Genomic DNA, 26,737 nt, shown 5'->3' on the forward strand with positions numbered 1-26,737 from the left:
GAGACCAAGTAACTCATTCATTGTGGACTGTTTGTGAGCAATGTCATTTGTCCCCTACCTCCCTCATTATGGAATCATGAACGATTTTGAAACGGTAAATGGCAAAGATCAGAATCAGCAATCCGGTGGTGACGATGGTTCAGTGTAGGATCATAAAATCAAAATCAAAAATATTTTATTCAATTTAGTCCACTAGTGGCATGTATGAACGTCAAAATATAGTAAATAAAAAACATAACCCTCCTTCTGGCGCAGTCGGGTAAAAAAGGTAGCCCTTAACACTTTACATGGTCTCCTTATATTTTGGGCCCTACCAGCGCTTCGAGACAACATTAGAAACTTTGTTCAGGACATTCATGCTGAATTTGCCTTGTCTGTTCTTTAACTTTTAGAACGTTTTATAGTCATCTGTCTTAAAACATGCTGTGTGGTAGTCCTTGTTTGCTCTTGCATTAAAAAACTAACTTTCAAAACAATCACAACTTTCTACAACCAAAAAGCCCTACAAAAATCTCGTAATTCCGATACTTTACGACCAAAAATCACCATAATCGAATAGAATCACGGCTAATGTTTGCATGCATCATTAGTTCCTAGCGTGGATTCTAGACAGTCATTTGTAAGAAAAAATAATTCAATTGCTATAACTTTTTATATTAGAAATCCAACCTTAATACTGCGTGATAGAGTGGTAAATAAATGGGAAAAAATATAGGGAGATAACAATGAAAACCATAGAGCATTAGTCTATGAACCGTGGAGGATCGGAGGGGAAAGTTTATGGCGTTATTGAGACGCGTGGATTAGCAACAATTTGTGTGTATCAATATCGACAGGACGCCTTTTAGCGTCCTTTATGTTAGCCATGGCTTCTGCCCGCTACCACACGGTAATATGTATATGATATTATCACCGTGCCGCTACTCTGCGTGGATTTTACTCTGTCACAGAAAATCTCTATGATAATTTTAATTTTCAGCTTAACGAAATTTCAGGGGACCATTTTACAATTCCTTTGTATCAACTTCAAGAATCAGTCATTTATGACTATGTATTAATTTCTAGAATATGTAACTAATTAACTAGACTAAACCTAAAAGACTTCCGTTGTTGGAAAAGTGAGTTAAGTACTTATATACCTACTGAGGTAGATCATACAACGGTTTTAAAAGCTTCAACAAATACTTTTACAATATGAAATGAAAAATTTAAGTTAGAGCCTATTTAGGAAAAGGCGTATTTCAGTTACGGAGATTATGCACAATCCCTAACTTTTTCAAATTTTTTTCAAACCTTTTCGAAACCTAAAAAATCAATAGATAAAGGAAATATTCTATGGCTCTACGTAATCCTCTTTGCTAAAAACCTCCACTTTCAAAAAAAATTGTAACTTCGTCTACCACAAACGTGACAACTTCACACTCACGTCACCCGAGACAAGTCCAAGTTTACACCTTCCAAAAGCTGATAATACATATAAAATAAAACTATAAATATAATTCACATTAATCCTATATCCCTTTTTTAATCTTTTGTACCAGATCTACAAATTATTTGTTTGTGTCGTTCTTTACTGTGATTGTCTCGCATTGTTTTAGGTTGTGTTACTAACAAAAAAAACTCAATGAAACATGGAATAAATAAATTACCACCGGGCAATCTTCAAATTTCACTGTCCACCGTGTCTCGTTAAACACTCGACATTGGCGAAACCAGTGTGCTTCAAATACGCACCATTGAAGCCGTAAAACAATAATAAGCTGATAATCCACAATGAAGGCAGCCTGCATCATCCTGACCGTCCTCATAGTAGTCGCCATTATGGCGGTCTGCATCATGGTGAAGTTCGCCACAGAAATCACCGTGCAGGAGAAGAAACGGGAGTATATGTCTGGAGGAGGGGTCTACTCGTTCGCCAAGTCCATGGGAGTGATATCCTTGACTGATAATTCCTCACAATCCATGTCAGAACGGTTCCCATATGTCGCTGCAATAACCAGGAATTCATCCTCGACCTGGTCGTTTTCTTGCTTTGCCAGCGTTATTTTAATCAAGTGGGTGGTCACGTCAGCACATTGCAGAAGGTATGGGTCGACACATAGAGTCTTAGTGTACTATGATTTCGTCAGAAACTACACTCATACTTACCCAATATTGTTCTGGCGGCTACACGAGAAATTCAACGCCAGTCATCCGACTCCAAAATACGATATTGCGATCGCGAAATTGAATGTGGATTTCTATCCATTCACAATGAAGCCTTCTGTGTTTGATGACAAGGGAGTCAAAGAAGCAGAAGCTAGCGTGTGGAAGACTGTATCTACAATGGATAAGAAGATGTATTTGACGAATGATTTCGATAAATTTGAGGTGGCTGTGGTGTCGCAAACGCGGTGTTTCGAGAGCTACGGCGTGGAGTTGGATGAGACGTTGATTTGTGTGGACTTATCAGACTACGAGGACTGTTTCATTCATGAATTCGGGCCGATATACTCTGGTGATAAAGTTGTGGGAGTACTAGCAGTGAAGCCTAGAGATTGTGATGTTAAATTGGCTATTTTCACGAATGTCTCTCACTATTCCAACTGGATATTACGGTCGACGCACACAACGTATTACGGGTGATGTTTTGTAAGTTTTTAATGTGTTTATTTATTTATTCACACACACACATTTACTGTTTTTATTAAATTATTTTTACACTTTATTTTGCGCTCTTTTAATAATACATTCCATTCCAACCATCCCATAGTAGTAATTAAACAAATATTACGTGCATGCACACTACTTATTAAATAGGTGTGCACATTTTTCTATGGGATCGAACCCCCGTTAGATTAAGTAATGTTGTAGGTAGTTAGTTTGAATCTCAAATTGATTGATCTATTTGCATTTGCACTAAGAAATAACCACACATGGTATTTTAATAAAATTGGCCTCTACCAACCAGTGACTCTACCCAATATTTGTTGATCAATTTATCGTGAATTCCTAATAAAAATTCCCAAAATTATGTAAGCGTCTCATACGCTACAGTAGCTTACTGAAGCAATCGATACAATTAACCTTCTCAATAAAATTATTATATTAAGACTGATAGATGACCGCTGCTCGACGTCAATGTTGAAAATCGGCTTAGCGGCTCAGTGGCTACATTAACTTATTGGAGTGGCTGTCTTACACAAGCTATATAGTTCTGGATGTGGTATAGTTAGTTAGAAAGAGGCCGATATCAAAAAATATTTATTCTTTTTTTTACGTATATTGGCAGTTTTATGAACGTCAAAGATAATTTAAAAAAAGGTAAAGCCTTAATAGGCACTTTCAATACATGTCTCCTTTTCTTTTGGGCCCTACCAGTGCTTCAAAACAAAAGTGAAGTAAAAGTAAAGTGGCAAGTGCTGAGAAGAAACGCCGGAACAAAATATTAGTTAGCCTTTTTCAGGAGCCTAGAAGTCATCGAACTCCCGAACGAGACAATTCGAATAACTCTCGAAAACATCTTGTGTACCTAAACATGACTCAGAAGCAGAAGTGAGTTGGGTCTGTAATACTTCAGTAAGATATTTATCTCCTTTCTTGAAGAAGAGCACACCACGCTTCTTATTTATTTTTATACTATTCCATACCTCTAGCATTATTCCCTTGAGTAAGACGGAGCTAAAGAGCTTCGCCTCTCAACTTTTCAAGTCACTTCTAGTAAGTTTAGACAAAAGGACAAAAGTGACCCTTCGAAATAATAGCAATATTTGTGCAGACTTGTGACTCTCACGCATCTAAGTGAATGCTTTGTCGAAATCTTTAGTTTGTCTAGGGGACTGACATAAAGAGGGAGGAGTTTAGGCCTTCCTTCTGTCTGTCGTCTAAATTTTTTAAGATTTTGGGTTTGATAATTTATATTGTAAGTACCTTACCTATCTTTGTAAGCGTTACCTAAAGCACGAAGAAAACTGCAAACATGTTACAACCGATAGCAAAAAGGTTTCGGGTCATGTCTTTCACCTTGATTTAAAAACATGTAAGACATTTGTTCACCAAAAAAAACACAAACAGAAAAATTGATAAAAATCATCTTTACTGCGCTCTACACGAGATTTATCTTTACTGCACTTTACACGAGATAAATAAAAGTTATAGAAAAATGAATCAGCACAATTTAGGGGTATTTCTTCGGAGGCAAAATTTTCGATGTCTTTGGGTATAGTTCTGTAACCAACTAACATAATGGCATGCAATATTTTTTTTCGTATAGCTTAGCTATAGCCCTATCTGGCGCAAATAACATTTTTGACATAATTGCTGTCTTTATACAAAATAAAAATATTTGAAGTGTGATTCTCTGATTCATATGGTGTGTCCGTTAGCCATTTTCCGGAACAAAATGGTTGATGTAGCATTTTCCTTTTGATATATCAATATAAATTAAAATTATTTCGAAAGCTAATGAGTTGTCCTTCTACAAAAAAATGTGTCATAATTTTTATTAAGTTAGTTTGTTTGCAAAAAAATAAATAAGCAGTGTCCGGCATAAAATACTGATTCATATGGCGTGAGCTGTTCTTGACCATAACTGGTCAGGTTTTAATCATGAGAGTCTGGTTTCTGGCGTGGAGGCAAGCCCATCTTGCAACGGATGAGCTAGAAGGCAGACGTGGAGCTGGTTGGCTTAGAACCCGGTGTGACGAAGGCAAATACTTGATTCATCTGTGCTTGGTTCAGGTGGCATGCTGATTACAATGCCTGCTTTATAAAATTACATTATTGCATTAAAAATCTAATCTGTCTTTCTTGTGATGCTTTTGGGTTATATAATCATGTAGAAAAATGACAACACTGTAGTCTGTATGTATGACGAGTTTTGCTCGATTTTAGGCAAAAAACTGATTTATCTGTGCGTGATTCATATGGTCAGGGCCCTATATGAATCATAAAATAAATTAGTTTTTGGTCTTTCAAGCACCAAAAAAGGGTTTTTTCTAACTAAGAATGACATCCCAGACTGCATCTCACTTAAGACCAGGTGCGATTGCGGTCTTGTTATGAATAAAAAAAACATTATCATTTTTATGTTAAGAATAATTTGTGTTTAAACAGTAAATAAGTAGTATATCCGTTAAGCTAGCAACCATAACACAAGCATATTTGTTGCTTATTTTGTAGCTAAATGGCGCTGTATAAAATTGCCCAACGATTTATTTATTTTTATTATTATTTCAGCTACACTTATGGCGTCCATAGCACATAATAATATACTGCTGAGCATAGGCCTCCAATGATTTCGAGATTAACTGATTGCCATTGCCACAACCTCTATAAGCTCATCTCACCTTCTTCACCTTGTAGGTGGACGTCTTAACAACAATAGCTTGAATAAGTGATACAGCTCAGTAGAGTCATCTAAAATACCTTAGTGCCATAAGATGAAAGTCTACATCCAGTGTGTGTTTATCAGTGATGACAAATTGTACTGAAAAGCGGCCTCTCACTGTAGGCTTACGAACCACAAAGTTGCATAGTGTACAATGGAGTGGACTATGCTTGTTTTTTTTATGCAATCGAATCTGTAATGAGGAGATCCGTAAACGATCTAAAGTCGCATGGTGGCATAGTCCGATGTTTTAGCAAGCTGAAGTGATAATGGGCAGGACACATAGTAAACAGAAATGATGGCCGATGGGATAGCACGTTTCTGGAATGGAAGCTACGTGCCGGAAAGCTCAGCGTAGAACGTCCTCCCACAGGAAGGCGCAGGATGCAGGCCGCTACCAACCGGTCATTATGGAAATCATTAGGAGAGGCTTATGTTCAGTTGAAATGATTATGATGATGACAAAATATTATGGATGTATACTAAAGTTTCAAAAAAATGTTTTTTCACGAATTATTGTGGAATCGTTGCATTTTATCATAACAATAGATCATTGTTTTTGTTATACTATGATTATTTTCTTAATTTAGAGCCAATTGTATATAAATATCATAAAGGACATCATCCACGTTTCATATATTTTTGGTCCAAAATCAAAAGTGCCGGCCAACAAAAAAAAGTGCTATATTCTGACAGAATACGTCTGCCTTAGCATTTGTTACTATGGCACCAAAGCCGTAGCTCCACTGTGCGTCGAGTATTTGAGATCTAAAAGTCATCGACTATTCATACATTTTTTGTTCAAAATGAAAAGTGTCGGCCAATAAAAAAAAAAGTGCTGTATCCTGACAGAATACGTCCGCCTTAGCATTTGTTACTATGGCACCAAAGCTGTAGCACCACTGTGCGTCGAGTATTTGAGATCTAAAATTCATCGACGATTCATACATTTTTTGTTCAAAATCAAAAATGTCGGCCAATAAAAAAAAATGTGCTGTATTCTGACAGAATACGTCCGCCTTAGCATTTGTTACTATGACCCCAAAGCTGTAGCACCACTGTGCGTCGTAGTATTTGAGATCAAAGTCAGTCGTTTCATATATTTTTAGAACTCAAATACCACGATGCACAGTGGTGCTACAGCTTTGGTGCCATAGTAATAAATGCTAAGGCGGACGTATTCTATCAGAATACAGCACTTTTATTTTTTGGCCGGCACTTTTGATTTTGGACCAAAATGGATGATGTCCTTTTATTTCCATTTTTTATTAATATGTAACAAATTCTGATTCATATGGACACAAAATATTTGAACGTCGATATCTTGAAAACTACTTTACAAAAACGAGTCCCTTATCCAAAGATATGTTATTGGGTGTACCTATATTCATATGAGTCTATGTTACAAACCTAAAATTGAATTTGAAATTTGTCCATATGAATCAGCCGAAGAATGCGATTTCGAAGAAGTGCCCTTAGGCGGTCTTATCGCTAGGAAGAAATCTTTACAATCACTTCCAAGGAAAAAAAACATTTACTTAATGAAAAAGAGACATTTACCGCAATAAATAAATTCTCAGTTACATACTAAATTTTTAGCATTAAGAGTCGCATCTCAAACTAATTTGAAAATTATACATAACTTGAAAAAATCGAACTGCCTAAGGCGGGAATTGAACCCACGACAACCGGCAAGCGGAAGATCATGGGTTCAATTCCCGCCTTAGGCAGTTCGATTTTTTCAAGTTTTTATAATTTTCAAAGAAATTTTTATTCTTATTCTTACTACATAGAGATTAATTGAGTATTTTAATTGTTATTTCGTACGAAGGTCTTGGACCTAAAATTTTTCATCCAAATAGACCCCTTGTAAGACGCAATCGACGAAATCAACCCCTAGAATTTGATAACTTTGGTTATCAACATCTATTAAACTAACTTCAATCATACAATAAATTACCCAGATAACTATCAAATGAGAATCTATCGGAAGTTCGAAGACAATCGAGTCGTTTGCCATAAATTTCATCGTCCCTACTCTTTTATGGACCGCAGACATGATGGCAAGGGTCCGTGGATGGATGGACCCCTGTGGTTGAGTATCTTTCTTTATATCTCTAAGAAATTTTATTAAGTCTTGAACACTGTCAACTAGCTTTCCGCCCGCGGCTTCGCCCGCGTCTAATTTTGTCTGTCACAGAAAAACTTAATCGCGCGCGTCCCTGTTTCAAAAACCGAGATAAAAACTATCCTATGTCCTTTCTCGGGACTTAAACTATCTCTATGCCAAATTTCATCAATATCGGTTCAATGGTTTAGGCGTGAAAGCGAGACAGACAGCCAGACAGACAGAGTTACTTTCGCATTTATAATATTAGTATAGATAGTATAGATTTATTAAAGAAAACTCTGCAATGATCTATTCCTGTCTTCAGAGACGAATCAAAGGGTTTTTTTGCATAAAAAGTTATATGAAACGAGTTTTAATTACTAAAAAATACACCATAATGAATATTAATATCCACGAGTAGAGCTCCAACTTATTATAATCGGTAAGTTCCCAGAAAAAAAGCCCATGTTACACTTATTTTTGGTGACTTAATAAGCTGCTCTTCTCGTCTATCTCTCTTTATTACCAATTTTTTTTTCAAAATTGGTTCAGATGTGTGTCTAGATGTCGACATGTGTAAAAAAACGTTGTTTAAATGTAGTAGTAGTAGAATGTGTTTCTTTAATTGGCTTATGTTCAAGTTGTATCTTCCTGCACATTTAAGTATGTACCATTAAATGCTGTTGAAACATTGTTAAACAAAAAAAAAAAAGACATGCCCATTTTCACCACCAATCCCTAATTTTTAAGTGACCCCTACTAACTACTAACACATAACTGGAATTTTGTTTTCATAGGGGTCACTTAAAAATTAGGGATTGATGGTGAAAACGGGAATTAAATGCATAAAATACTTAGCTGGCTTTTGTGACTATTATCACAAATCTGAGAAGGACCAAATCCCATAAACATCCAACAAACAATACAGACATTAAACTTTACCAATAAACAAAGTTAAAACAGCACTTTATCAAAGTAATGCAATTTGAAAAATCCCAACAACAATTAATTTTCCAATTAACTAAAGCACTCAACGCAATCGAAACAAAAGCGATAACGTCACTTTGGCGATTGCACATTTCATAAACAAGAATTTGGCCCTTTCGCGGGATAATGGCGGCCACCCCAACGTTTTTGCTACATAAAATTATTCATAACTTGCGAACTGTCCTCACGAGAGGGTGGGGACTCAGTTGCAGCGAGAATCGACCAGGCGAGACTGAATAGGCACTTACAGAGCAGATATGTACCATCCTAGACTGCATCTCACTTAACACCAGATGCGATTGCGGTCAAATACCTGCCTTGTCTAGCGTAAAAAAAAAGGAATCGGTAACTAAGTTTCATACAACCCGGTTGAGTTTACTGCGTACCTGGCGGCCGTAACGTCACATCGCTCGACACATCGCTTTGGTACGGACTACGGATGGAGCAAACGCGGGGAGGTCTGGTGGGAGACAGTCACATTCCAGTGAGGTGCGCTGTTAGCTCGATTGGGTTATAAGTGCTTAACAAGATTTTATTTGATGCAAGATGAATAAGCTACTGCCTTAAGTACGATTTGAACTTACTTGCCACTGGACTGCTCGAATCTGGACATCTCAATCAATTCTTTAGACATATTATTATACCTATCAGCACGGCATTAATTAAATAATTAGAGCTCTCACGCATTCTCGTCTCAGCCATAAGGGTCACATTGTATTCTATTAGGGAGAAGCATGGTCTGTACTGACTGTCGTACTGTACAGTAACTGGTTTCTAAAAATATTAAGTACAACCGGCAAACAGTGGTGGTCACTGACTGATTTACTTTTGTTGCGGCGCTCGAGGGCTTCTTCTCGCAGCACTAGACAAGTGGTAGTCACGAAGCGCTGGTAGGGTAAAAAACAATTTTGGATATTTACTTACATAAGATTTTAAACTTTCGCGTTCCATTTCAACTAAAATAGTAAGACACGGATCTTAACGCGACGTAAATAATGTAAGTCAATAATAAACGTCGCGTTAAGACCCGTGTCTTATTACTATACTTACATAATTAGGAAAGCGTTAATGTCGCCGCTACTGAATACACACCCTCTACAACAGCGTAGACTGAGGGTACAATGAAGCGCATCGGATGCAGCCATGCGAGGGTCATCCGACGCGCAGATACATTTAGATGCTATCGCAAGTAAGTTGTAAAACTTGCGAGCTATTTGCGATACAATAAAGTAGATTGCGAGTTGGCAATCTCGTTTTATTTATCTGAGAGATTTATTGAAGTTTTTGCAGGCATTTGTGGATGCAAAGTGAAGTTGAGAATTCTTTTTCATAATCAATTTTAAACTTTCGCGTTGCATAATTGAATTAGGTATTTGGGAAAAGTTTTTTTTAAGTTTTTTTAGAAAGACGAGCCAGTTATAAACTAATTATCTCACTGTTAAGTACACTTAGTAACGATGTAGTAGAGTTTTTTAAAACCTTTTCAATACCTTAGAGGTCGTCTCGTCACCTCCTCAAATGAAATTGAACATAAACAAGTGCATTGAATTATAACGGCATTCACCTGAATTTGTACAACGTCTAAAAAATGACAACAACAAAGTCAAAATTATTTTAAAATAAAATCCAATGTAAAGTTGAGCTCGTACACTCGCGCCGCAATTTCACCGCAGTGCAAAATTGCTATAAAGTTTCTGTAAGGCGCCAGCATAAATCTGTGTTATAATTTATTGCCAATCCATTATAATGTTATAATGTTATTTTAATGTTATCAGTGGCAACTCTACTGATTAATACTGATTATGAAACAGCTGGAAGGAGATTTTCACATGGATTATGTCACCATAGATATCGCATTATCGATTTGTGATAATATTCACGGTTAAATGTGGTAGATAACAAAATGAACTGACTCATTGAAATATTTCACTCTCAGTTTTTAATTAACCGACAATGAAGAAAGTTTTTTTATTGGAGGTAATTATTGTGGCGTGGGTGGTGTGGTGGAATTAAGCTTTCGCAGCATTGCTATAGTCGCAGCCACACCCTAAGATTTAATGGCGCCAAAATTAATGTTTATTGCGGTTGGTAAACTAACCGCGACCGCAGTGCTGTCTTGCATACTTAATTTAAATTTCATTATCCTTAGTAAAGTTCAGAAAGTATTTTTAGGGTCCTAATACCTACAGAAAATAATAATAAAGTAAGTAGCAGCTAAGGTATTATCTTCCAGTAGTTCCAGTCAACCTCTCGTGTTGTTTTTTTTTTTCGAACCGAATATTTTTGCTGTAGAATTTTATTATTTTAATCATGACACTACATTACTTATCCAAATATTTAAAATTAATTAAGTTTCGTACAGGGACGTGGCCAAAAGGTTTAGTAAACTAATTTATTTTGTTCAGGTATTTAAAGCGTAGGCATTAAGTAGGCCGTATTACAACGACAATCTAATAATTGGCTTTCCTAACACAGCTTAGCGACTGTCCTACGCTAAACCTTGTGGATTCTTATTCGATTCAAGACAACCGGTGACAAGTCACCATAAATGGCATTGCCACCGTTCAACCTGCATAACTAACAAGATACATGCAGTAACAATCAAATTGTAGACTAACTGAGAAAACAGAAATAACTATGAGTCAAAGTTTGCTCCCATTTTGCGCGAAAACGCGGCAATACGATGAATCAGCAGCAAAAATCAATACTGGACGCTTAATTCTTATTCTAGTGTGCGCTCTGCTAGTCAGACTGAACTGACCAGTATTATACTAAATTCCTAAGCCTAAAATTTTAATTAACTTTAGTAATTTTCATTGGAATTAAAGTTAAATAAAGTTTAAAGTGTGGTCTCAAAATTAAAATTAACACTGACGTGAACATAGCAGCAGGTAACTCACTGCAGCTGCCATTGTGAATCGATAGAGGGCGCAGTTGTACTCGTGATGTTGTTACATACCGTATGGGCGTGTGAGTGCTTGTGCAAAAAAAATAGTGTTTTGTGATGTTTACGCGTTAATGGAACACAAAAACGGTGAGTACAGAGACTTAACACCCCAACTCATCACATACAATGTTTACAACCCTGTGAACATTACAGAAAACGCGTAGGAAATGAGAAATCTTACATCTGTGCGATCAGATGTATAACCCGACCGAATTTAGGTCGTCTCATTAGCGGTGCACTTCCTACTGTTCCCGTTCTCCGTGATTCGGTCGGGTTGCACTCCCGCCATCTTGTAGGAGCCTTTCAGGATTTCGTATAAATATATCGATCGCAAGCTTTCTGTAACCTAATTCTATCGTTATTCTTGTTCCTCGTGAACTGTAGCATCATTGCACAATTCCTAATTATTAACTCGTGTAGGCGTCATCAGCTTAATAGATAATTTTTGCTTTGTTGACATTAGTACTTTAGCAAACGTCTGAAAAACTTGGGATTTCCTTACATTTCTATGGGCGGAAGTCCCGAGCGAGTCGGGTAGGGTGCCCTGCCCTCGTAAGAATTCTTTCGGGTATAATTTTCGTTCTAATGAGTTCCCCTGTTAACTTTTTTGGCCTTGTCTTGCGCCTACATAATTTGTATGACATCACAAATTTTAAATAGAACTGTGAAAGAATGGCCTTTTTCACGTTAGTTTGCGCTACATTGGCTTGTTAGAAAAACATGTTATCGTAAAAAAATTCTCAGTGTAAACATTGAAACTAATAAATTAGTCTGGCCTGGTGTATACTTATAACAAATACTTACTTATTAGGTTTGTCAGAGTGTTGACCTATTATCTTAATGGCATATCTTCTGTACATACTAATTTAATTATTAATAGATGCACTGGAATTATTATGAACGTTAGGCATTGACCTTTCTTGGTAATTTTGTTTCAATGTTCAACATTGCATCAATCTTACTCCGTTGAAGTTACAAAATTATTTAATTTTAACATGTTCATTACTCTAGATTTATCAATATTATATCTATAACTCTAATCTATGATTTAATCTTAGCATTATTATGTACCCCAATATTATTACTGACAATGCACTATTAATCTAGATCTTCTTTTGTTTTGTCAATACATTATTAGAAGCTGTGTTAGGGTGTGACAGTTCTCAATCAATAACTAATCCATGTCCCTAATTTTTTCCTTTCAACATCAACTTAAAATTAATTATCTATTTTAAATAACTATCTTAGGAATGTTGATTTAATTTGCTAATTTATAACAATACAATATGAGACAACATTATACAATAGTGACCGCTATGGACTAATTTATTTATTTTTCAACAATATTATAACAATTATATGGTTGATATTCATTGAATAAAACGGGAAAATGTTTTATCACTAAACAATTATACAATGCATTAATGTTTATTAATTAATTCATTGTGTTAATGAAGATAACTAATTTCCTGTCCATTAATGTTATTTTATGGTCATTATTGGATATTGGGTCATTCCATCGTTTCGGGTGTTACGTTCGTACACACATATTCAACAATTTCATGTATTTTGAAATAGTATTTTAATAATGTTAGTGCCTTAATCTGTCCGTTTTTAGTTGTTTTATCTTAATAATAAAGTTTGTACAGCTTAGAATGTAGGATAACGAAAATATGAGTCGAAAAGTGTGCGTTTCGGGCGTTACGAGATTTTGCCTCTATGTTCTGACTGTTGCTGCATTTACTCGAAATTTAGCGAATTTTCTTAAGGAACCATACCTAAAACTTACAGGACTTCTAAAGTATGACATTTACAAACCATGTAACATACAATCACTGTTAAATAAAACGTTTTACTATTTTTTTATAAATTTTTTCTTTGTTTCGGGTGTTACAATGGTTCTGTTTCGGGTGTTACGAGTACGAAAATTCAACTCGTTTTATCGATAAAATCGGTGTTTTATTAGTCTCTAGGTACTACAAAATAAGGAGTACAACAAATAAACACAAATAGAGTGAATTCTGGTTTGAAATTACTAAGCAGCTTTTTTTTTTAAATATACAGGGTGTCCCGTAATGCAACGTCAAGCCGGAACTGGGTGTTGAGGCAAGTTATGCTGGTTATCAGAAAAATATAAAAAAAAATCTATGTGGAATATTTTCAAAATAATGGGCATTTAAAAAAAATCAAAAATTTCTACTCCAGGTGACGGTCTTTTTACTCGTGTTGCCACAAATCTTCACTTTTTCCAAATTTTTTTTTTTGTTATGTAACCCTGAATAATGCTTCTCTAAATTGTTATCAAAATTACAAAACCAGCTGCTCCAGCTTGGATAAAAAGAATACATTATTCCCAAAAAAAATTTCAAAATAAACATTTTGCCTAGTTTAAACTGACTGTACTGAAAAAAAATTTACTACGCAAGTGTGGCATGTGACGTCATAATTTGGCGCATTTAGTAGGGATTCCAAAATGGTATAACACTTGGTAAATTCTTGCTGTAATTGTCGACAATTTTTGTTTTTTTGGAAATAATCCCGTTTTTAACTTTATCTACCTTGGTTAAAAATTATTATTCTAATGTGCCCAAAATTCACAAAGTCACAGAAACTTTTGTCACCATGACAGTAATTAGTAGTTGACATACTGTGACAAAAGTCACCCGTGCGTGCGCGCCGTTACTACCTGCTCTGCCTGCACTTGTACTTGGTAACAGGGATAATAAGGATATGAAGTTTCGGTTATGGATACGGTTACGGATATTAGAATAATATTATACCGGTTTCGGTTACGGTCACGCATATGAAATCATTTCAGATTATCCGAAAGTTTCGGATAATTTCGGTTACGGAATTATTAGAATTTCAAAAATGTAGGTATAATTCAAATAGCAAGATGCTGCGTGACCCACATAGCTACTTTATGTACCAACTAAGACGACACCTATGTATGATAAAGGTAAAACAGGCTGGCATATTAGATGGTGCCAGGGAATGCCAGACAAGTTGGTAACAAATATAGATTTAAGGTACAATTCCAAGACGGGCCGCAGACCGCAAACTGCAAAACTCTATGAAATCGGCAGCGCGGCATTGCAGCTGCGGCGTGTATACTGCAGATTTCATAGAGTTTTGCAGTTTGGAATAATTGTACCCTTAGACTCCGCCTTTATCCGAAACTATCCGTAACTTTTGAATCAGTTTCGGTTACGGTTATGGATATTTTTTTATTTCGGATATCCGATAGTTTCGGTTACGGTTACGGATATCCATAACATCCCTGCTTGGTAAGATGGCCCTCTCCGTCCCGCTCATACCTTTTAAAATGGCTTCTCCACCTCATTTAAGCCAGAAACTTGAATTTTGCTCACATTTGAATAATAATTTTTAACCAAGGTAGATAAAGTTAAAAACGGGATTATTTCCAAAAAACCAAAAATTGTCGACAATTACAGCAAGAATTTACCAAGTGTTATACCATTTTGGAATCCTTACTAAATGCGCCAAATTATGACGTCACTTGCCACACTCGCGTAGTACAATTTTTTTTCAGTACAGTCAGTTTAAACTAGGCAAAATTTTTATTTTGAAATTTTTTTTGGGAATAATGTATTTTTTTCATCCAAGCTGGAGCAGCTGGTTTTGTAATTTTGATAACAATTTAGAGAAGCATTATTCAGGGTTACATAACATAAAAAAAAATTGGAAAAAGTGAAGATTTGTGGCAACACGAGTAAAAAGACCGTCACCAGGAGTAGAATTTTTTGTTTTTTTTTAAATGCCTATTATTTTGACAAAATGCCACATAGATTTTTTTTTATATTTTTCTGATAACCAGCATAACTTGCCTCAACACCCAGTTCCGGCTTGACGTTACATTACGGGACACCCTGTATAAAGTTCAAGTTCAATTTTTCCTCAGAATATAGCTTTTTCTATTGTTTTTGGCTTGAAATAGCATTACTTTAATTTCTAATTACGATATTTATTGGAAATGTCAAATATCGACACTTTTTAGCAATACCTTAATTTTAGTGTTAAGTCGACATTTCAAAAAAGTCTTAAATTGAGAAATATGACTCCTTTTCCGATGCCAGCGCTAGTGGGAGGTCAAAGGACCCTCACAGTAATACTTTTTCACTTCTCCAAGCAATATACACACATTATCGACATATAAATAAAAATGTAATACCCGAAACGTTTCGGGTGTTACAGTTTTTAATCAAGAAAGAAACATACTAAATTAGTATCATGCTCAGATATTAGTTACTATTTGAAATCATTACTACCATGACCTTACTTTTACCAAATATTGTTACCCTAATCCATGTGTAAGGTACAATAATAAAACAAATACCTGTTTTTCTGTTTCGGGTGTTACATCGCCGAAGTAACAAGAAAACACACTTAAAACTTGATGATTATCCATTTTTTTGGGACTATGACGCTATTTACCAATACTATGATAAATACCCTCGAATCATATAGTGGCAAAACGTTTAACAGATTGATAGTTTTTTTTAAATCGTATTACCAATAATTAGAGAGAAAATGATCATTCAGACAGTTGACTTAAGTATAGACTTTGAAGACTAATAACTTAAAAATTAGTTGTTTCTTTCAGTTTTTTTTTGTTGCACATTATAATTTGGAATGTTTACTTTCAAAATTCATCAGATTTAATGCGAAAAGAACATATTTAGTTTTTCACCCTCGGTAACATTTGTCATGGAATGACCCTATTATGGAATTAATAAATTGTTTTATACTTGTCTGGCTGGCCAGGCTGGTCTACAGACACTCCAACATTGCTTGAACTTCTTGTTTTGCATCTATAAATCATCAATACCACTATTATTGACTCTGGTCTGGTAGAGCAGGCTATTGTACTTGGGGCGTATTATGGTGCCTTGTAAAGGGCCTATAAATACTGATATTATAGATTTTTTTTTTCAATTAATACATGATCCCAAAATCTCAATGAATTAAGGTAGGATCAAAATTACAATCAAAATTATCTCATTTTTTTGTGGTCTGGGACTCTAGAAGAATTAACCTTGTCTTTCCAACTACCATAGATTTTTCCCTCGCTTTCCTGAATGTGACACGACCAGGATTCGAACCGGGGCACAATATATTCACCGCGGCACGTAACATGTTATTCAACGCGCCACATAATACTACAAGCATTATACAAGCATGACAGCATGTACGCTTAAATGCCTATACTGTCGAAAAATAAACCAGTTTTGTAATCGGCATCCTGTGCCGATTTCGGATCCCGCTCGGCCTGCGTTGAATAATTTTAGCCATTTAATACGTCCTTTTCGATGCCCCGTTAGCCCGAATCTTGTCTGATTCAGCTTTATCAAAGAAAGCATCAAAATCATCCAATGTCAGTCCATACTGCTGGACGGGGTTCAAACAAATATCGATTCAAACTTACTTAGGTATAGATTGGTCTAGTTCAGCGGTCGGCAACCCGCGGTGCGTGAATGTTTTGTAAATAAGTTAAAAATATCAAAATACATGTATTATTAATACGTAGCGCGCCTCTAGGGTTAATATTCCAGGGGCGGCCTTCCTTTAGTTTATTTTGCCACCTTGTGGCCGTTGCCTACCATTCGTTCGTTCCTTTCAGCCGAAAGACGTCCACTGCTGGACAAAGGCCTCCCCCAAGGATTTCCACGAAGACCGGCGCTCGCATCCAGGCACCTCCCGCAACCTTCACCAGATCGTCGGTCCATCTAGTGGGAGGCCTACGTCTTCCGGCTCGTGATCGCCACTCAAGAACTTTCCTGCCTACCATTACGTACATGCTTCTGTCTGTACCTATTTGTAGATTCTGTAGCGTAAAGCTTGAAGAGCAATCTTTAGGCGCCAGTTAGTCGAGGCGCCAAAATGCCGCATGCTATTTATTCAAAATAATATGCGGCGCCTACATAAACCAAGGTGCGAAAGATATTTGGCTTGATTGATCTCCCCGGATCAAAGAGTGTCTTTTTGTCCAAAGTCAAGAGCAGAGAATGTATCCCCATCCGCTATTCCTTGACTTTATCATCATTTCAGCCATAGGGCGATAGGGGCCTGCATTCTTTCTTGACTTATCGACAATTAAATATCCCCAAAGAAGACTATCTTCATAAAGGTCAACCTCATGTTCTTTATTCGTCAAAGATTCGGACAGTTCTGTTATCAATTAGGTCAATCGCAACGGACCGATGCAGTGAACCGATGACACTGACTCGCTAAATCGATCGCTGATGTAACCTGCGGCTAATTTATAAACTGAAGCGATTCACACGTACATTCTGGCAAGATTTTAAATTAAAGAAAATGATAGAAACCCAGCGATGCCTTATCGCGTACTGTCTGATTCGATAAGATGCTGCCTTGATTCCTGTAGTATGCTCCAACCAGACCCATTGCCAGCACCATATGGGAACGGGATCAAAAAAAGAAACAGCGTTAAAAATGAAACCTCTTAGTAAGAACAGGATTTTGGTTGAGTTTCAATGGCAGCCATTGGGTCTTTTTGACTAAAACAGTCATGCAAAATAGATCCCATTACAGACCCGTATTCCACCAAAGCGAAAAAGAGAGGTGAGCTGAACCGAAGATGAGCAGAGAGGTGTTGTGGAAATAGCAAAACCTGATTGGTTTCAAACACATCTCCTCTTCTCTCTGCTTTGGTGGAAACCGGGTCTAAACTATGATAATATCGGGTTAATTAATATTATTTTGCTTTGAACCCGTCAAATCTAATGCCTTAAACTGGAGCCCGAAGGCCGGTCGAGTTCGACAGATACTTTCTGTCTCACAAGGTCTGCCAATTGATACCGAGCTTCTGAGAAGACGCCGTGACCTCCAGACAATTGTACGATAGATTTGTCTGAAATCTAGAATGTTTGTGTTAATGGTTGGACAAACATGTGTCGAGGTCTGATTAAACTTCAATCAGACTTCTGGAGTTCTGATATCAGGGTTGTGACTAATTGTTGCAACCTGCACCATAGGTATAGATCGTTTCATCCGCGAAGACGCGCCCCACCATTCTTCCGCTAATGTCAAACATGTAACGTGTAAACGTGTTATCGGTAAGTACATGCTAAATTATCCATGTGATGAGTACACACGCCAACTACAATAATGACGCTCGGATCAAACTCCCCGCAACCCGCGCTTCCCTCGACCAAAAATTGGTGGGGCGCGTCTTCGTGGATGAAACGATCTAACAGTGAAGTCCAAATTGACTAGTTCAGGTTTTTGGCCGTATTTTACCTCCAGAAAAGATGTAGTTTTCAATCAAGAAAGATAGAGGATTTTTATTTCATTTATTTGCATTGTTTAATTCAAGGACTGCTATTAAATCCTAGAATTAAATCTAGGTCACCTCTTGCCTCTAGTTCAATCTCATTACCAAGAAATCATCGTTTAATTTCGTATGTAATGTAAGTCATTGAGACAGTCATCGTTCGTAGGACGTGGGATATCAATGACCAACACACCATTGGTCATCCCATCGTTCTAGTATTGTAATACAATAAACATGTTTGTTACCCTTTCTTATGAATCGGCGTCTATCATGTTATGACGCATGGCGTTTAGTAAATTTTCAGTTTTTTAAGTCCCTCGTTGGAGTCGAACCCAAGACCACTAAATCGAGAGAGTTATTATCCAGCGTTAAGAGTTGCATCTTAAACTAAACTTTAAAAAACCTAACAATCGAACCCACGACCTTGCTTGCGGGGCGACTGCTCTTCATCTGAGCTACTTAGACACTGGATGAACCAGTCGAAATTTTCAAGTGTATAATAAGCTTTTAAGGACTGCGCTTTTTTCATCAATGTAGCTATGTAGCACTCACTACCCCGTGGGTTTGATTCCCACCTTAGGCAGTTCGAATTTTTCAATTAATGATCTAATACTTAGACAGTGGAAGCATTTAAACCATAAGAAGACTTTCCCATACATTTGATATGCGAACAAATAGACAGATGCATTCTTAGCCTATGTAGGATAGCAGCAGATAAGCTGAGCAACTAGGATCTTATGCAGTAGTCATAGAGACGGTTTTGCAACAGCAATGTGTATAGTCCGATGCGCTAGCGACTGTAGACTAATCAAATACCTATCAGTTCACACTCAAACAACAAAGCTGTGTTTGCCAAACCTTTCTACATTGGTTCTGAGAAGTCCAACGGTATTGCAGACGAACCAAGTTTTACTATAGGTTTTTTTTTTTTTTTAAAGATTATTAATTAAAGGTTAACTCAGTATGGTATGGGAAGGTGTTTTTGGAACGGCAAATGTCAGCGATACGTCAGATATGCTTCAGATTCGATAAAAGCGTTTCGATAAGTCTTATAATGCGCACAGCTAGGAACTGGAATTCGACTGAAATTTCTGCTGTCTTTCCTGATCACTACTCGTATAATCCGGGCCTTTTCAAGTCGAGAGTGAATAGGCACTTACAGGGCAGTTATGTACCGTCCTAGACTGCATCTCAATTATAACCAGGTGCGTTTGCGGCCAAATACCTACCTGCCTTGTTATGCATAAAAAAAAAGATTTTTCTGTCATGTCATAAAATATCAATATTACCCTCCCGTGCCGCTGCTTCAGGCACTGACTGAGTTAAAAGTGCTACACCTATCTATAGTCATAATTTGTACCTAGAAATGTCATGTCAGACGCCTATTTATGCCTATAACCTCACCTATGTAGGTCCGTTGATATACTGTTAATCTACACGTTAAAACTACAATTTATACGAGTAAATGCGAGAGACCTAGTTAGGTACTGTTTGCCTGTTTTGTTTTATATTACGTTTTCACACGGCATGCTACTAAACGCATTTCATGTAGAGAGGTTTGAAGCTGGATAAAGTAGTGAAGAGCACATTTTTTGATCAAATAAAAAACTTAAAATATTTCGACAACTTAGGACAGACTATTCTGGCGCCTCAGAACGAGGAGAGCCGATCCCAAATAATGAGAAAGGGCTAGGGCAAAGTGTTTAAAGAACTCCATCTATACTACAAAAAACGAAAGGACACTGACTGACTCACTCACTCTCCACGAAATCTCAGGAACTGCAAATGCTTGGAGTCTCAAAATTCAACCCCTATGGGGGTAAAACCAATGGTAAAACGGAATCCACGCGTACGAAGTCGCGGGACTCGCGGGCGCCGGCCTCTAGTAGTTTTATAATATCCATATATTTTTTGTGACTTTAGTCGGAAACTAAGTGAGATAGCTATACTCGTGTTCTTTGTGTCTGTAATAGACCAAAATCCACTTTAATGGACTCCACACATATCTTAATTGACGCTAATTCGTGGCCCAAACATTTGATCCAACTGCCCAACGACGGCCAATGGACCAATGTTCGTTGGCTGACGGCCAGAAGTATGAACTCATTTCGATGAAGCAAGTTTGAATCAAACGCTATGATTTAATATGCTCTCTTCAAATAATGTTTTGATGTGTGGCCTTTATGTTATGTGTAACGGAATGTAGGATGTAGATTAAAGTATGGGACTTTATTAGACACGCTGTCTCATTAGAAGAAACTTTTGTAGACCGCGTAGCACGCGATCAAAGTTAGAAGATGTAGGTACAGGCTGTCTTTAAAATCCTTCTGATATTGAGGTGAAAATATGCTTCGATACCTTAACTAAACACTTTCAGAAAATACGAGTAGGGACTAGGGATTCAATTCCTAAACCCTACTGTTTAATTTTTTAACTCGTACTAAAATTATCAGTTCTTCTTCTGGGTCATTCCATGACAAATGTTACCGAGGGTGAAAAACTAAATATGTTCTTTTCGCATTAAATCTGATGAATTTTGTAAGTAAACACTCCAAATTATAATGTGCAACAAAAAAAATCTGAAAGAAACAAGTAATTTTTAAGTTATTAGTCTTCAAAGTCTATACTTAAGTCAACTGTCTGAATGATCATTTTCTCTCTAATTATTTGTAATAGGATTTTAAAAAAAACTATCAATCTGTGAAACGTTTTGCCACTATATGATTCGAGGGTATTTATCATAGTATTGGTAGATAGCGTCATAGTCCCAAAAAAATTGATAATCATCAAGTTTTAAGTGTGTTTTCTTGTTACTTCGGCGATGTAACACCCGAAACAGAAAAACAGGTATTTGTTTTATTATTGTACCTTACACATGGATTAGGGTAACAATATTTGGTAAAAGTAAGGTCATGGTAGTAATGATTTCAAATAGTAACTAATATCTGAGCATGATACTAATTTAGTATGTTTCTTTCTTGATTAAAAACTGTAACACCCGAAACGTTTCGGGTATTACATTTTTATTTATATGTCGATAATGTGTGTATATTGCTTGGAGAAGTGAAAAAGTATTACTGTGAGGGTCCTTTGACCTCCCACTAGCGCTGGCGTCGGAAAAGGAGTCATATTTCTCAATTTAAGACTTTTTTTAAATGTCGACTTAACACTAAAATTAAGGTATTGTTAAAAAGTATCGATGTTTGATATTTCCAATAAATATCGTAATTAGAAATTAAAGTAATGCTATTTCAAGCCAAAAACAATAGAAAAAGCTATATTCTGAGGAAAAATTAAACTTGAACTTTGTATATTTTTAAAAAAAAGTTGCTTCGTAATTTCAAACCAGAATTCGCTCTATTTGTGTTTATTTATTGTACTCCTTATTTTGTAGTACCTAGAGACTAATAAAACACCGATTTTATCGATAAAACGAGTTGAATTTTCGTACTCGTAACACCCGAAACAGAACCATTGTAACACCCGAAACAAAGAAAAAATTTATAAAAAAATAGTAAAACGTTTTGTTTAACAGTGATTGTATGTTACATGGTTTGTAAATGTCATACTTTAGAAGTCCTGTAAGTTTTAGGTATGATTCCTTAAGAAAATTCGCTAAATTTCGAGTAAATGCAGCAACAGTCAGAACATAGAGGCAAAATCTCGTAACGCCCGAAACGCACACTTTTCGACTCATATTTTCGTTATCCTACATTCTAAGCTGTACAAACTTTATTATTAAGATAAAACAACTAAAAACGGACAGATTAAGGCACTAACATTATTAAAATACTATTTCAAAATACATGAAATTGTTGAATATGTGTGTACGAACGTAACACCCGAAACGATGGAATGACCCTTCTTTAATAATGAATTTAACCTCTGGGGTTTACTTGTGCTCAATCAGCTTCAAGTTTTTGCGACAAAAAGTAATCCCATGTCTGTCTCCATTTCTTATTTCTAGCAAAAATCATCTTAATTAGGTTTTATTTCATCGTGTGGACTTTCTTCGTTCGACTATGTAAAAAATGTCATTAAATGTATGACAAATTGTACAGCACTCAAGCGGCTACTTTCAAGAACTAAAAACCTTATAGATTTTTTTGGCGCACTCACTAGCGAGCACACCTAAAATGTTAACTCATTTTAAGCACTCAGATCCAAAATCACTCTAGTGAAACCGTGGGCAGTAAACTAGTGTTATACCTACACTTTTCTATGTCAAGAATGTATCAGTTTCCGTAGTAAAAAAATGTGATGGCAATACACAATTGATTCGCGCACAGCCGAAAGAAAAAGCTGTAGTATAATTATTATGAGTCATTAGATTTTTGGCATGAATGGGCCTGCAATTAGTGCTTAATGGGAGCGTGAATCAGCGCGAATCAACCTTGACATAATAAAGGAATATGTTACGCCATGTTACAGGAAAATGCGGTAAATATTGTAATACACACGTCTAGACAGGGCAGGCCTCCTACTAGGTGGACCGACGATCTGGTAAAGGTCGCGGGAAGAGCCTAGATGCGGGCAGCGCAGGACCGTGCATTGTGGAAAACCTTGGAGGAGGCCTTTGTCCAGCAGTGGACGTCATTTGGCTGAAACGAACCGAACGAACGAACGAACAGGTTTTTGCCTGCAGTTTTGCAGCGTGGAGTTCTGTTTGTTACTGGAAATGTAGCGCACGCATTATTAGATTTTATCGCCAACATGAGAATTCTTTTTTTATCCACAACGAGGAAGCTCTTGGCCTGTATCTCACCTGATGGTAAGTGACGATCAGGCAGAAGGTGGAAGCGAGCTTCACCCAGAATCCTCAACCACGGAGGAACTGGCTATCTTACTTCTAACTGCCGGAATTTAATTTAATCGCCTTACAAAATTTTTATTATCACCACCTTGCAGTTTGTAATTCTATGTCCTTTTCCATGATCCTACACATTTCTGGCAAAAAAAAACATCTTATAAGATTGTATTGTATGGAGCGGTTTTTATTCTTTCTTCTTATCCGTGTACGTACAAATTCTAGTATGTAGGCCCTTTTTAGGGCATTTATACACGTCCCAATATAGCTTGGCCTACCACCACTTCGGGACAACATATCGGCTGGTGCAGAGAAGAAGTAGCGGAAGAAACTCAGTCACCATTTTTGTAAAGCATCATCAAATCATCTTGAGACTTACCTCTGCAAACATCATCCGAATAGCGTACCAAAATATGTTTGGTCTATTTTCGTACTGAATAGATAAGCTCGTTATTCCCAAATGAGTCATCGGAACAATACGTGGCTCGGAAAGCTAATGATAAATGGCTGAAGATGTTTTTGTATCAATAGCAACCCTTTAATATAAAAATATTCGTTCTTTTACATTTATTTTTTTACTAGCGGCCTCCCGCGATTCGTACGCGTGGATCCCGTAAGAGTTACCCTTAGTGGTGGAGTTTTGTAAAATCTGTTCTCAGCACCTACGTTCTAAAAGGAACCCCAAAATTTTAGATTCTTAGCACTTGTAGTTTCTGAGATTTCGTGATGAGTCAGTCAATCAGTGATCTTTCGCTTATAGATATTAGGCTCATAAAACGGATTGAAAAGGAAGAAATGTATCTATAAATCCACCGGAGGAGCCTCCTCGCTACATGCTAGTGGAAAAGTAAACCTCATGACGTCATGAGGTGGTCACAATACCTGTCAAATGTCCACTACTTCACCGCAAACTGAATCATCTCCCTTTTGAACTAAATAACTAATAAGTAACAGAAAACATATGTTTTGCCTCGGCCTCCCACGACAAGGCCGTGCAATCATCATGACATAATCATCGTTGTGTGTTTTACCTTATACGATTACTGTGGTCGGTGTTCGGTGATGATGTTTGGCGCCTTTTTTAACCTGTCAATGATGGAAAAAAGAGTACGCTTGTTTATTTATTTAGACAAGTAACCAAAGGTGTGGTCAGTATAAACACTTTATAATGTTTACTGTAAAATAATTTATGATGACGGAACTCTTGGTATGCCTTAAGACTCTATTGGTGACTGCTAGGACGGAGTCTAACCGCAAAATCTGTGGGTTTTCTAATGAGGATGTAACTGTAAGATAAATTACTGCAACTCTTTTTTATTTATTTATTTATTTATTATAAATGACAAGTGCGTGGACTTTACCTGCCTAGCTCGCACTTATTACGTGTCATGTAAGCTACAAACTACTGTTCGTTCGTTTCAGCCAAATGACGTCCACTGCCGGATAAAGGCTGTGATAAAGGCCTCCTCCAAGGTTTTCCACAATGCACGGTCCTGCGCTGCCCGCATCCAGGCTCTTCCCGCGACCTTTACCAGATCGTCGGTCCACAAACTACTGTATTGGAATGAAAAAGAGGCTGACAGAGGTTACTGAGTTTCTACTGCCACTTCTTCTCGTCCCGAAGTGGTGGTAGGGCAAGCTATATTTGGGATTGGGACGTGTACAAGAAGTGCCCTGGAAAGGGGCTATGTACTGAATAAACTATGTATTTAATTTCATTTCACTGCCTTTTTATTGAGAAGGTATTACTTGCCGACACATCATACCTTATGACTCATCTCATTTTCGTTTCTAGTTTCTAGTCCTAAAGTTAGCCTGTCTACTTCCATTACAATTGAAACCAACGTTTTGAGAGAACCAGTGATTATTTCTGAAACCCATTCATGTTCCAGTTCCAATTCAACGTAAATTATTTATTTCCCATTAACATGGATGAGTCAACAATGAAATAACAATGATTCATCCATAATAATAATAAATTCGTGTCGGAATAAAACTATTACAATAATGTAATGTTCTGTTGACGACGTTTCTATGTAATAATATTTACAAGCACGATACAGATAGTCAGATATAGAAAATGCCTACGACAAACTTTTTAAACTTTTTTTAAAAGTTAACATCTATAAAAAGCGAAAGCTTTGACTGACACACTCATTCATCACAAAATCTCAGAAACTACAAGTGCTAGGAGTCTCAAATTTTGCATGGGGGTTCCTTTTAGAACGTAGGTGCTCACTAAGACGGGATTTTGCAAAATTCAACCCCTAAAGGGGTAAAACGGGATCCACGCGTACGAAGGATGCGGGCAACAAAGGACTGTTCATTGTGGAAAACCTTGGAGGAGGCCTTTGTCCAGCAGTGGACGTCATTCGGCTGAAACGAACGAACGAACCAGTACATACATATTATCTATTTGGTTATCTTCTAAACTAAGTTATTTCTTCACGCCAACATCTGGTTGTGATCTTTCGCCGTGTGATGTGCATGTGATGTCATCCGGCAATATCCTCAACCATCTTGAGTGCACAGTGTGAGATGATACTATGCACCCGAGTGTGAGAATACCGAGTGCACTCAGGCGCTAACTGTGGCCTAATGTGTGCCAATTGAACGGTCGTTAGCTCAAGATCTGTAGGTACGATCTGTGTAGTGACACGGTAATACTATCATACAGTATTGTAACTTCATATAAACGGACGAAACACGAGCTTTCCTTCGAAATTCAAATCTCGGTATGCGCTCGACATGCAAACGTCGGGGGTGTCGCGAATGTGCCACAGTAATAAACGGACGATGCCGCGATGTGTTGTTTTTTAAACAGTAAGCGCTTTTTTTTATAAAAATAATTACAAGTACCTATTTATGCAGGGTGTTAGGTAAATGGGTTTATAAGCCGACACTAGCCCATATTAACATTAAATGGTATGGTGAATCATTTTAATTTTCATACAAAATAAAATGTTTATGTATGAAAAATTTATTAAAGTATGAAAATTAAAATTATTAAAATGATGATATCAATTTTCTGACTTCACCATACCATTTAATATGCACATGTTAACATGGGCTAGTGTCGGCTTATAAACCCATTTACCTAACACCCTGTATAATAATCAAGCATTTTGTACGCCTCAGAAGAGGCGCATACATTTTACGGTCGCAAATTTATAAGATTTGTTACTAAATCTTAACACAAATTT

The 26,737-nt window shown here is 36.9% G+C and overlaps 2 protein-coding genes across 2 annotated transcripts in view; both read left to right on the forward strand.

Moving 5' to 3' along the window:
* Nucleotides 1-1,773: 1,773 nt before the first annotated feature.
* LOC135084766 (trypsin delta-like) lies at nt 1,774-2,625 on the forward strand. The gene has a single exon (XM_063979505.1). It carries the CDS (start codon nt 1,774-1,776, stop codon nt 2,623-2,625), a length of 852 nt encoding a protein of 283 aa, XP_063835575.1.
* An 8,614-nt stretch (nt 2,626-11,239) lies between these two features.
* The window catches only part of LOC135084768 (talin-2-like), a 164,299-nt gene continuing 148,801 nt past the window's right edge, over nt 11,240-26,737 (forward strand). Inside the window, exon 1 of the mRNA XM_063979506.1 lies at nt 11,240-11,499. The gene's annotated coding sequence lies outside the window, so the exon portion shown is untranslated. The remainder of the gene's footprint in view (nt 11,500-26,737) is intronic.

This window comes from Ostrinia nubilalis, chromosome 27 (assembly GCF_963855985.1).
Source record: "Ostrinia nubilalis chromosome 27, ilOstNubi1.1, whole genome shotgun sequence".
Taxonomy (NCBI): domain Eukaryota; kingdom Metazoa; phylum Arthropoda; class Insecta; order Lepidoptera; family Crambidae; genus Ostrinia; species Ostrinia nubilalis.